The sequence below is a fragment of the Canis lupus genome, chromosome 3, assembly GCF_011100685.1.
Source record: "Canis lupus familiaris isolate Mischka breed German Shepherd chromosome 3, alternate assembly UU_Cfam_GSD_1.0, whole genome shotgun sequence".
NCBI classification, from domain to species: Eukaryota; Metazoa; Chordata; class Mammalia; order Carnivora; family Canidae; genus Canis; species Canis lupus.
Window position 1 is genome coordinate 59,926,750 of NC_049224.1, and position 12,928 is coordinate 59,939,677.

General features: G+C 54.8%; 1 protein-coding gene across 1 annotated transcript in view; it reads left to right on the plus strand.

Moving 5' to 3' along the window:
- Window positions 1–12,928, plus strand: part of SORCS2 (sortilin related VPS10 domain containing receptor 2) — a 459,133-nt gene that overhangs the window by 177,747 nt on the left and 268,458 nt on the right. The window contains exon 2 of the mRNA XM_038533096.1: window positions 4,433–4,500. Within this exon, the coding sequence (XP_038389024.1) occupies window positions 4,433–4,500 (68 nt within the window). The remainder of the gene's footprint in view (window positions 1–4,432; window positions 4,501–12,928) is intronic.

A 12,928-nucleotide genomic window follows, 5' to 3' on the forward strand; every position in this document is an offset into this window, starting at 1 on the left:
AGCAACCCTGGGCACTAAGACTCCCCTGAGCGAGCCTCCTCTCAGACTGGCAGGTCTGCTGATGCCACTTAAGGGTCCTCTGCCGGTTGGTGTGATTTCCTCCAACCGCAGGGCTGTTTCCATGAGCCTCTTGCAGGATCTTGGAGGACAGACCCCGTGCCTTGTTTCTAAGTGGTTTTTATAGGCTCTTCACTGAGCAGAGGAGTGAAGGGCACGTTGTATGTCCCAGGGGCAGTGACGTACCATTGGGGGCTGGAATTGACTTGTGGCATGGGCAGGTGGGCAGGAGGCAGGCTGATGGTGGTCGAGGCGAGGCCCTGCTACCCGCAGAGGGTCTCTGCATGAGTCAGGGGAGAGAGCCCTGGGCTGCCTCTCCACAGAGGAGCAGGCTGGTGGGGCCCACGGCTTCTGTCCCTGGAAGCCACCCCGGGGCCTTGGATAGGGATCTCTGGGAACTAGGCCTGTCCTTGGGAATATCCTTCATTTCTCCGAATGTGTTTCTCCATTTCTAAAGGCAGGTGTTGGATGAAGCCATCCTAAGTTCCCACGGGCTCCTTCCAGCCCCCGACCTTGGCCTGTCCTCCTGCTTCCCTGTCCAGGGAGATGAGATTCAATGGGCTCAGTAGAACTGGGTGTCCTGTAGACACTCTCTCTCCAGCACCTCGAGAGGCAAGAGGGGTCTCTGACTGGGGAATGTCAGGCCCAGCTACGCTCTTCATAGGGTCCGATGCATAATGAAAACATAGGGCCCCCTTGTTTAAACATTTTTAGGAATTTCAAGATAGGGACAGCAGAGCATTAAATCAAGCGCAGGCTGTCCTGAGTCGGTGGGGGGAACGGGGGGCTGCTCAGGTCACACACCAGCCCCCTGACCCTGGTTGCTTGTGTCATGCAGCAGTTGGGGACATCTCATATGTGCTCTCCCTGGGAGGAGGGTGGGCTCACCCCACCAGAGTCCTGGAGCTTCCTCTCCTGAGGGTTGGACAGGCATCTTGGTGAAGAGCTGTGGGCCCCAAGAATGGGGTGTGTTCTTTCCCCTCGGGCAGTGTTTGCAGGCGTCAGAGAGCGAGGGTGGTCCAGACAGGGGGGCTCTGAGGGTTCCGGCATCTGGGGTAGCAGGGGTTGGCTGCGGTTGGCTGTGGCGACGGCCTGAAGGACAGATACCGTCTCCTCCCTGGATCTGCGTCTGGGCAGGGATATTCATTCACTCACTGGACGAGTACTAGTGAACTATTGCTCTGCGCTGAGCCCTGGGAATCTGGGGTGGAGCAAAGCAGACCACGTCCCCTCCTTGAAGGGGCCCACAGCCCAGCAGCCTCAGGATGAGCAGGTCTGGGGAGTCCAGAGAGCTTGGCTTCTCTCCTGGGGTCACGGGTTGGCTGGACCTAAGTGACACTGCCTCCAGGGCGTCGGGACAGCGCCCCTATCGTGATCCCACCTCCAGGGCCTGGGGGGCTGGAAGTAAGAGGAGGAGGCGCAGGGGTGCCGTGGGACCCTAGGGGCCCGTCCACCCTCTGCAGGGGTGGTTCCCTATCCTTGTTCTCTCCTTGGATGTTCCTGACTCTCTGGAAGGAGTCGTGTGGACAGTGGGCGCAGGCAGCCTCTAGGTGGGAGGAAACTGCTGGCTACGGCCAGGACACAGAAGCCCCACCCAGCTCCCGTTCCAGATTTTTCTCCCACCCGGATCAAAGCGCCCCAGCACTTGCAGTAACATGCCAACCGCTGGAAAGGCGTTCCTGGGATATTTCATTTCCAAAGCTGTGAGCTGAGGATCCCCAGAAGGGCAGGCCGTACTTTTTAGTTCTTTGAAACAACTTTCAAAAAGTAATGAAAACATGGGGCCCTTGTTCAAACACTTGTGAGAGTTTCAGCACCGTGTCAGCGGCGCAGATGGTGGAGCCCGGCCTCAGCCTGGCGGCTCGGGGCCCTGGGCCCAGGACGCGTTCCCCGGGCTCCCACGGCCGCTGGCTGGGGGCTTGCAGGCTCTGTTCTCCTGCACGCAGTGCTGGTGCTCACTCTGCTTTAGTTCCTTTCTCTGTCCTGGGGTTGATGACAGGAGCTGCCCCCTGGGTCCCAGGTGTAAAGAAGGTTGATGTGCGTGAACTGAATCACCTGGTGCGGCACGTGGGTTGGGGACAGAGCCGACACCAGTGCGTGTGAGCGAGAACGTGGCCCCTTCTGGGTCGCTGCTGGCTCCGGCATCCTGGCCGTCACGGAGGGAGCTGGGTATCGCTTCCTCGCTCTGTAGGGTGGGGAACGGAGGTACGCTGGGCTTGGAGGGGCCGGCCCCAAAGCAGAGGGCTCCTTCTGTGGCCAGCTGCAGAGTTAAGGGTGCCTGCCGGGCTCCCCCAGGGCTGACCCGTCTCGGGTGGCTCCTTGTCTGAGCTCCGGGCAAGGACGGCCCCGGTCCCTGGCCTCTGGAGCCCAAACTCATCAGCTTCATGGGTTAAGGTCATACCAGCAGAGTGATTCAGTCCCCTGGCACAAAGAGTGGGCAACAATGTGTACTTGTGTTGGCAGAGAGTGGCTTGCAAGTGGATGGCCAGAGCAGGGGGCCAGGGTCCTTGCTTGGGGCACACACCTCTCCTGGCTTCATTGCCCTGGTCACGTTAGACCGCAGGAGCTGTGCCCGGCACTGTTCCCTCCCGCAAAGGCCTTGAAACAGGCCTCATGAGTGGTGCCAGAGGGGAGACTGCAGGGTCTGGGGAAGTGTGGGGGGCACTGAACCAGGGGAGGGACCTGGGAGGCTTCCTGGAAGTGACGTCAGTTAGACTAAGATCTGAGAATCGCTTAGAATTATCCAAGGAATCAAGGGTCGTGGTGGGAAGAGGATCCCAAGATGAGGAACAGCTTGTGCAAAAGCCCTGTGGAGTTGGTGTTCAGAGTGACTGGGGTGGGCATGAGTGGAGAGCCCTGCCCAGAAGGGGATGGGAGGGGCACTGGTCCTACTGGGAGATGGACCACAGGGCAGAGAGAGTTCCAGCAGCAGAAGCCCCTGGACAAGGAGCTCAGCCCGCAGGAGGACCCGAGTACCACGTGAGGGGGGTGAGCTCCCCACCCCTCGAGGTGTGTGGGCAAGGCTCGGACAGCTGGGGCTTGCTAAGGATGTTGGGTGGAGGATTTCACCCTGGATGGGCTGGATGAAACAGCCTTTGAGGTCCCTTCCAGCTGTCACACTCTGGCTCCTCGAAATCCCCTCTGGGAGCGGCGAGACTATAAAATATAAATCAATAGGTTAAAAATACGCTTGTCTCCTGCACGTCCAGGCCCTGTCACTCCGCCTGTCTCCCTCGGCCTTCAGAGGATTCCCGCGCGGCTCGGGCAGCCCGAGAGCTGGCAGGAGAAAATTGCCTTGTTCCCGAGCAAGGCGGGGCCCTCGCGCCTCCGCGGACAGGGAGGCCTTGGCTTTGTTTTTGATCATCGCTGCCTCCTGCACGCATGCTGTCCGGTCCGGTGGCGTCCCCTCCTCCTGCCTTCCCTGGTGATCACAGCACCAGGGGGATCAGCCAGGCCAGGCCAGGGGGCTGGGGGGCAGCTGCGCCCCCAAGACCGAGAGCGGAGGAGGTTGTGCTGGCGGCAAGAGACCAAACTCAGGGACGGCCAGTGTGGTGACCCCAGATTAGCCGGGCTCAGGGCTCTGCTGGGAGCAGGGGGGTGTTCCCCGGTTACCTCCCGGGGTTCCCATGGCAACGGGAGTGTTAGGAGCCGCTAATAGGGATTGGCAGCAGTGAAATGAAATTTGATGTTCAGGGAAAATGCATTGGCTTGTGAAGTAATTGGGGAGAAGGCGTTTTTCCCCGCTGGGCAGGCAAATCCTCACGTCCTTTCTGTGCTTTGGGAGAACTTTTGGGTGCTCTTGAACACATTTATTTTCATTAGTAGGAACAGATTTCTGCAGGGGCGTGAGATGAAACAGGCTTTGTTAGCGTGGGGCCTGGGGCGTGTGCCGAGGATGGGGTGCAGGTGTCCGGCTGTCCTCGGCCCTACCAGGCCCTGCCGTCACGGGCTGGGCCTCAGCTTGGTCTCCCCGTCCCCGTCTTCAGAAGCCTCGTCAGATGCATTCTCTGCCCAGCCTGGGGCCACCCCTCGGCTGTCCCTTTGGCCACAGTTTGTGATGGCCCAGAGCTGGGTTTGAATGTTTCCTGCTGAGGGGTGGCTACCGGGTGGACCTGGTTGGATTGGGATGTTCCCAAAGTCACCGTGAAGAGCGGAATGGGGTTTCAGAGCAGACACAAGTCTTGTGTCTATAGGCGCTCTGCTGCAGGGGGGCTGGAGCCCCCTCCCCGGCCCCCAGGGAGGCCGACAGAAAGGCCCGGCCTGCTGATGCTCTACATGACACCCCAAATCCTGGGGGCGGGGGTGGCAGCGTCATCATATCCCTCACTCAGAGCCTTGAAACTCACTGATTTCTCTATTTCTGTCGCTACCACAGGTGATCTTGATCCTGACGAAGTACTACCATGCAGACATGGGGAAAGTTCTGGAAAGTTCTCTGTGGCGGTAAGTCACCCTGACCGTGGGTTTTTTTCTCCGTATGCACCCATATGTCTCCCAGGGCTGAGGGCCGAGACTCCCTCTCCCCACTCAGCAACACCCAGTTGGAGCATCCCTGTGAGTGGATGTTCTTACAACTTCCCTTTGGCTACAAAATGCGTGTCGGAGACATGGAGCGTGATCAAGGGTTTCATCAGTGGGCACACACACAGCCCCGGAGAAGAGACCGCCCTTCAGAAAGCTTCTTGGCCTTCTTTTCTTTCTGGTTTTCCTCCCCTCTTCCTTTTCTCCTCCCCAGAGGAAGAGGGTTTGCATTGAGAATTCAGGTCAGCACACAAATGCCCTCGCGCGCGTGCCCTGGACTTCAGACACAGCTCCCGGGGTCCACCAAATACGCCAATTCCCCCCATTGTCCAGATGTGTTTCTTTCTTCCTGGTTCAGCTGCAGAGCTTGATAAATAAATAACCGACCGGTGATGGGGGGGCTCTCTTTCTTTGTGAGATGTGAATTCAGCCCAAGAACATGAAGTAGCCCCTGTGATGTCTTAAATGAGGTGGGAAAGAAGGAGGTTTGGAGAAATCATTTGGGTTGCTATTGTCCCCCATACTTACACCTGCTCTCCCAGGAAGGGGGAAGGGCGGCTCCCAGCCTCTTGGGCTGTCATTTCAAAGCCTTTCCTGGGGCGAGGATCCTGTTTCCTCCAAGCGCCTCTCGCCGCTCCCACATTTGCTGGGCATTGAGCCCTTTTGGTTTTCAAGATATGTTTCTCAAGTAATAATTAATTCACTTTTCTATTTGGAATCTATTAAACAACAACAACAACAACAACAACACCCAAACCTGCTCATCAGGACTCCTGTTTGTGTGCAGCCTCCCTTGAGTTGATTTTTGGCTTTTGGCTTTGCTTCCAGGGCAGGGGCTTGAGGATTGATTCTGTTGGTTCTTGTTGGGGATTTCTGCAATGGGTTGGGCAGGTGTTGAAATGACACCTCAGGCTGGATCCTTTCCTTGTTGTTCCAGGGATGGGGTCTCCTTGGGGGCCAGCTGGCTTGGTCACTGGTGGTGCTGATGGCACCACATCTGGGGACTAAGCCACTCAAGCCGCCTTGCGGTTTTTCTTACCCCTCTAGCCTGAGCGCCTTTGCTAGCCAGCTCCTCTGGGCAGTGGATTTGCGGGTTTACCCTGCAGACTCCCCAGCCTGGCCCCTCGTGCCCCCAGATCCCCTTCCAGCCTCAGGGAAAGGAGTCAACATCCTGCGAAGAGGACACATGCTGGGGATCCCTGGGTGGCGCAGCGGTTTGGCGCCTGCCTTTGGCCCAGGGCACGATCCTGGAGACCCAGGATCGAATCCCACATCGGGCTCCCGGTGCATGGGGCCTGCTTCTCCCTCTGCCTATGTCTCTGCCTCTCTCTCTCTGTGACTATCATAAATTAAAAAAAAAAAAAAAAAAAAAAAAAAGAGGACACATGCTGTCCTGCTATGTCCACCCCCCCATTACCTCCTGCGTTGGTAGATTTTCATCTTGCGCCTTGGAGAAACTCACCCAACCAAGGAGAGGTAGGAGGGCTTTGAACAATGTTGCTCAGTGTTGGGGGAGGTGCTCAGCATTTGGGATGAGCGTGGATGATGGCCTGAGCCCTAAGGTCCCAGTGACGTCTCGTTGCAGCCCTCCGAGGGTTTGTGCTCTACGACTGGTGTCAGGGCGAGGCCCCTGGGAAGGGCGATCCCCCTTGCTAGGTGAATGGTCCCGGGACACATCCCCCGGGCTACAAAGTGAACAGAGGCACCTGAGTCTTCTCTTCCCCAAGACAGAATTCTGTGGCCACCTCGGTGGCCCTGCCTGCTGCATGCCAGCCGAGTCTGAAGGGTGTGTTGGGGGTAGTTCTTCCCTCCTCAGCCCCCGCTGACTGTCCAGAGTCCGGGTTTCCTCTGCTCTCTGCAGCGTCTCAGCGGGTAGCACATGGAGCAGACGGGGGTGTGGACAGTGAACCATCCTTCCCAGTGTGATCTGTACCCATGGGTCAGAGCTGTGGGGTGTACTTAGCACCTGCTGCCTATCCTCGTGGGGGACACGCCGGGGACAGGTGGATCTGGGCCAGCCCTGTAGCACAGTGGGGGCCAGGACTTCTTGCTTATGGGCTCCAGACTCAGATTCTTGGGGTGCAAGTAGAGAAGCTGAGAGAGGGGCTGCTCCCGCGGGGGCTCCTGCTCTCCCAGAGCCTCAGGTCCTTCCCTGGCCCTGCCTGGGAGAGTGTGGCCGGCCGGGCAATGTGACCCGAAACGTCCTGAGAATGGGAATGGTTTTGATCTCGTTTTTCTCTGAAGCAAATCAACAGACTTTAATCCTCCGTGTTCTTGCTCGTCACTGTCTGCATACAGACACTTCCTCTCCTTTATTAAAAATACATGCAAAGGCATCAGTCATGTCAGGAAGGATCGCCCCTCTCCCCGTCCAGCACCGTCCCTTCCTCTGTTTATCTTTCTCACGTGGACGTATTTATACAGCAGATGTGAGTAACAGTCTCCTTTCTTCGCGCATCTGTTTCCAGTTGGGCCCCGTTGGCCGGTGTCCGCGTCGGCGTGCCCCGTGGCCGCGAACTCGCCCTGGAGCGCGTTCCTTCTGACATGCCGTCGCCATAAAACCCGTAGATGTGTCTCTTTCCTCCTCCTTTAGTTCCCTGGGCGGAGAGGGAGCCCGAGGGTGAGCGGCTCCCAGCGGGCGCTTGGGTCCCTTCAGCAGGTGCTCGGGTCCCCCCTGGCAGGCAGGCCCGCACCCCTGGGCCCCATGGCCCATGACCCCTTTCCTTGGCGTCCCTTGGGTTCCTGGCGAGGGTGAGCCACTTGTGTGTTTACCTGCCACTCACACTTTCCCCTGCGAGCATGACCGGCTCGCGCCCTCTGTATTTTGGGATCTGTGTGAGTGTCCCCAGAAATGGAAAGATTGCCACTGGTCTTGCATGGGGATGCCACCCCTCTGCCATCTGCTGCTCAAGGCCTGTGTGGATGGGGGCTGGTGGAGCCCGTGCCTGGAGCCCGCACGTATTACAGCCACACTCAGTGGACACACCCCCAGCCTCCCAAGGATGCTCCTGTGTGGTCACCATAAATACATTTTTAATGACAGGTATGGTATTTACAGTCTGGAAATGGTTCTCTGAAATCTAAGCTGAGTGCATTTTTAATTGTCCTACATTTCATTTTGTGGGCTGCACATCAGCATCTCCCCCGACCCCGTCCCCCTGTTCCCCTCTGGCTTCGAGGATCCAGCAGCCTGCCCCTTTGTTCAGGGTGGGGCAGTGCCCTCCTCTCAGGGGCAGGGATGCAGGGAGGCAGTGAGCCCGTCCCTGGGAGAGCCTCCCGTTGGCTTCAGAGCTGGTTTCCCCATGGACACCTTTCTTCCTGGAGCCCAAGGACAACAGGAGGAGCATTCTGGGTCAGACCAGACTGACATCCAGTCTGTGGGAAGGTCCTGGGGCCAGTGAAGCAAAGGATGAAAGCAGCAGGAATTTGTTTTTGCACAGCCCTGGAGGTCAGCAGCTGAGATCAGGGTGTGGGCAAGGCCAGCTGTTCCTGAGGTTCTGGAACAGGATCGTTCCTGCCTCTTCTAGCTCCCAGGGCTGAGGAGTGCCCCACCTGGGCCCGCATTTGGCTTGGTCGGGGCTATGGCAGGGCCGAGCTCCAGGAACTCCCATGTGGTGCTGCCATCCAGCCTGGGCTGGGTCCTGTGAGGCCCACTTGGTGTCACCACAGCTGAATCCCAGATGGCCAGTGAAGCTTAGCTGCCTCGTAAATGCTCTCCAGAAGGTAGATGCAAGCCACCAAGGCTTGAGCAACCCACAACATGTAGATGATGGGGTCCTCAGTGGGAGGTATGTGAGGGTCACTTAGAAAGCTCTATGAACTACTGCCACTCCAGCCAGGTCTTGCAAGAAGCAGCCTGAGTGTGGAGGCTCCCTGGTAATCCTGAATGTGAGGGCAGCCCCAGGATGGGCTGAGTTAGAACATTGCCTCTCAGGTTCCGCTGGGCACTCAGGTCTCCTGATCTGTATCTCTAACAGGGGTCTGGAGACCACACTGAGTCACCAGGGGTTTGGCCGCTTAGCAGTGAGGCTTAACATCCTGTGGTGGCTTCCCCAGGCACTTGGATAAGCCACACCCCCTGGCTCTTATCCCACTCCCCATCCTGGCTCCTCCTGCTCTCCCCCAGCTCCTCAGTCTTCAGCCAGCCTGATGCTGGAACCTTTGTCATGCCAAGCTGGGTCCATGTGAGGGGGCTGTGCCTGTTGGGGCTGGCTGCCTGGAGTGCACTTGGCACTGACCGTCAGTTCCTGGTCCCTTGTGGACATTTGGTCTCAGTCTGAGCCTCTGTTCTTCAAAGACACTACCCACCACTCAGTGGAAAGCAGCCCTCAGACATTCTTTTCACACCTCTCCTTGAGCATGGGAGTTCCTGTGTCTTTGTCCCCTTGCCCCCCCCCCCCCATCCAGAACATATGGTTATTGAAGATAGAGACTGGTAGGATCCATCATGATGATCACTGGAGGCCTCGTGCCTATCACAGATCTGCCATAGGCTGGGCATCAGATGGATGGGCAGATGGATGATAAGTGGACAGATGGACATGTAGATGGATGGATGGACAGATGGATGATAGGTGAACAGATGGACATGTGGATGGATGGACAGATGGATGATAAATGGACATGTGGATGAATGGATGGATAGATGGACATACGATGGATGGATGGATGGGTAAAGGTATGGTGATATGGTTCTTGGGAAATTAATGTGACCTAGAAAACTCTTAAGGCTCTGTGGGGCCATCCTAGAGAATGGTGTGGAGGCCAGGGGCCCAGAGTTGGTTCTGAGGCTGTCATGCAGAGTAGGAGGGGACTGGGAGCATCCTGAGCCAGGGAGAAAGTGGACCTTGGCCCACCTTTCTATGCCCAGGCTCGCTCTGCTGTCCCAGCCCCTGGGACTGCCTGTGGCCTCACACTGAGAGTGGCTGGGGGCACAGCGATACGAAATGGCAGCCCCAGACCCATAGACCACCTGATACCATGCCTGCACCGTCTCTGAAGCAGGATGGTATGAAGGCCATACCAGCCCTACTGTTCCCCTGGCGCATATGACTTTGGGCAGGACCTTCAGCCAGAGGCAACCTCAGGAATACTGGGATGGGCCTGGGTCTCAGCTTTTCTCCCAGAGTGACTTGGTGAAATCCCCTTCCTCTGGTGGTTCTCTTCCTTCTATGCCAAATTTAATCGTGAGATCTTTAGGGTATACAGGAATCCTAGAATGTTCTGGGTACTGTGTGTCAGAGATAATTTAGTGCTCACCAAATAATCCGAGCATCTCCTCTCTTCCCCGGCCTCCCTGGTAGTCATTTTCGTGTCATCTGGTTAGTGTGAGCCAGTGGATGGTGAACAGGAACAGGATGGGTGAAGCCCCTGAAATGTAGGGTATTAGCTGTTATCAGAGCAGAGCCTGGGCTGGCCCAATCCCGGGTCCCTCGCTGTCACAGATGTTAATTTTTACCTCCCTGGGATCTCTATCTCTTCAAGAAATGCACTGTTACAGATTCTGATCAAGCCCGGCTCTCTCCTTCCTCTTACCATCCCCCAGACCCCACCACCGCCCCTGCTCCCCGACAGGAGACCCCGTCATCTTGATATTGGTGTGGATCATCACGGAGTGTGCTTTATATGTTAAGTACACATGTGTGTGTCTGTCCACAATCAAAGTGTTCTGCTGTTTAGCATGTTTTAAATATTGATGTAAATGGCATCATGCCGCCGTTTGAAATTTGATTTATACTCCTAACTTGATTTTGATAATTTATTGGTGTAGCACAAGGTAAGCCGGCCGATCTATGCATCCCCCTGCGTGAGAGCCTAAGGGCTTTTATCTTCCCAGATCTTGTTATTCCCATCAGAGCTGCAGTGAGCGTCCATACCTATCTCCGGCTTCCTCCACCCCTCCCTGTTGCCTGCTCTCTGTGGAATGATTCCCACCCCGCATCTCTAGAAGCTTCAGACTTCTTATGTCTGCACTCACTGCAGTCCAGTATTGTTTTATTTTGCATCTTTGTGATTCTTTGTTGAGACTGAACATACTTTCCTTTGTTTGTTGGCTATTCACATTTCCTCTCCTGGGATTTACCTGTTTGTACTTTACATCTTTTTCTTTTGGGTTGCTCAACTTTTTCTTAAACTCTGCATCTCTACTGCAAATAGCCCAGATGCTCGCCAAGACCCTTGATTTTAAGAGGCACATCCTCTGAGTGTGTCTTGAGCTCCCAGAATGTGCTGTTCATTCTTTCTCAACAGCTTCTTCTTCTTTTTTTTTTTTCATAAAATTTTATTTATTTGAGAAAGAGAGAGAGGGAGGGAGAGAACTCCAGTGGGAAGGAGAGGGAGAAGCAGACTCCCTATTGAGCAGAGAGCTCAACGTGGGGATTGATCCCAGGACCCTGGGATCATAACCCAAGCTGAAGACAGATGTTTAACCTACTGAGTCACCCAGGCCCCCCTTTCCCAACAGCTTCTAAGAATGGTTCCTCTTACAAATGTTTTTTGTATTATTTTGTGTGCAATTTTTAGAAGAGTATTTCTGTGGGATGCTGTATTAGTCAGCGAGGGTGACTGTCATGCTGTTAACAAGTCCCTCCAAATGCAGTGGAATGGACTGCATACTTATTCTCACACCCCTGGGTCAACTGATTTGGCTGCCTTAGAGGGGTCATGTGTGGGCATCTCTGCTCAGGCTGCGGGCTGGCAGGCATGGGCTGCTGTATTTGTATTTCTTCTGGGACCCAAGCTAAGGGACAGAGGCCATCAGGACACATCCTTTGCATGCACCACACTATAGCTCAAGAACCACATTAACCGCACAAGCACATTTAAGGCCTCTGCTCACCTCACATTTGCTAGAATTCCATTGACCAAAGCAACTCACAGGATCCAACCCAACCCAACACCAATGGGGGAGGGGAAATGAGCAGTCACTGTTTGCTGAACGACAATTTAGGTGTCCCCCAGGTCAGAGGTGTTTCCAGAAAATACATGTGGTCATATAAGTTTGGTAAACATTCTTAGGTTGCAAATCAACCAAGTTTCTTTGCGGTAGGACTTTGGGAGCCTCTGACACAGAACGCACATCATACGTCTCCAGGAGAAGCTTGGGCTTCATTTCTCCATCTCATCTGAGACCATAATCTTTCATTTTGATTTTATTTGAATGTTATTTCATGTTAGATTTAAATTAAATTGGGACTGCTGGGTGGATCAGCGGTTGAGTATCTGCCCTCGGCCCAGGGCATGATCCTGGAGTCCCGGGGTTAAGTCCCTCATCGGACTCCCCACAGGGAGCCTGCTTCTCCCTCTGCCTGTGTCTCTGCCTCTCTCTGTGTCTCTCATGAATAAATAAATAGCAATCTTTTAAAAAATAAATTTAAATTAAATTAATTTTAATTCTACTTTACTGATACATTTTAATATTTATGTATTATTTTATTTTTGTTCTGCTGAGCATTTCCCAGGATTGCTTTCCTTGGAACACACTTTGGGAAGCTCCGTTTCATAGATTTTGTATTCTGAGAGAGCTGGCATTTGAGATTTTTCAGATCACTTCTGTTTATGTATCACGTTACTGTGTTATTATGCCATCCTATTTAAAATCAGATTTGGTTCTGTGGTCCTATGATGTCTCCCCCTCCCCCCATCTCTCCATTTTTAATAGATTAGAATTTTAGCATTCCGAGTTGTAAATGCAGGGTCTGAGGAGCTTGAGCAGTGAACCACAGCCATCCAAGGAGCTCTCAATGAGCGCTAAATCTAAGCAAAATCAGGTCCTTCCCTGTAGAGGTGGATGACATCCAGGGATGGGGACATCCACTTGGCTTAACCGACCTAGGACGAGGTGGACAGAGACGGTGTGCAGAGCAAATCCCAAGCAGTCCCTTGGGGCCCCGAGTGCCAGGGCAAACAAAGACCCGCTGTGCCCATATGGTCCTTCTAGGGCTCGTAGCTATGGTCTCCAGTGGGAGAATGACAAAGACAGGATGTGCTTTGCCCTTGGGCAGCCTGGGAAGAGTGGGGATTTTGGAGAGACAGTCTTAGACCTCAGTGGGCTTTACCTTGAGGTTAACCTCGGCCTGGCAGCTGCGTGGTCTGTGCCCCACAGAGATCACACATCTGTTTGGGTTCCAAGACTTCCCTGCCTCGCATCCTCTCATATTCTGAGCAGGAGATGGTGACAGTGCAGACCTCACAGGCTGTTATGGCAAGGATGGCAGCTAATATGTGGATGCTTGGCACTTAGTAGGTGTCAGACCTGCTTCTTTCTTCTCTGGGGAGCTTTTTATCCCTCCCCGGCTGGCCTCTCTCCTCATTTGCTTCAGCATCACCATGGAGGTCTGAGTTTGATTTA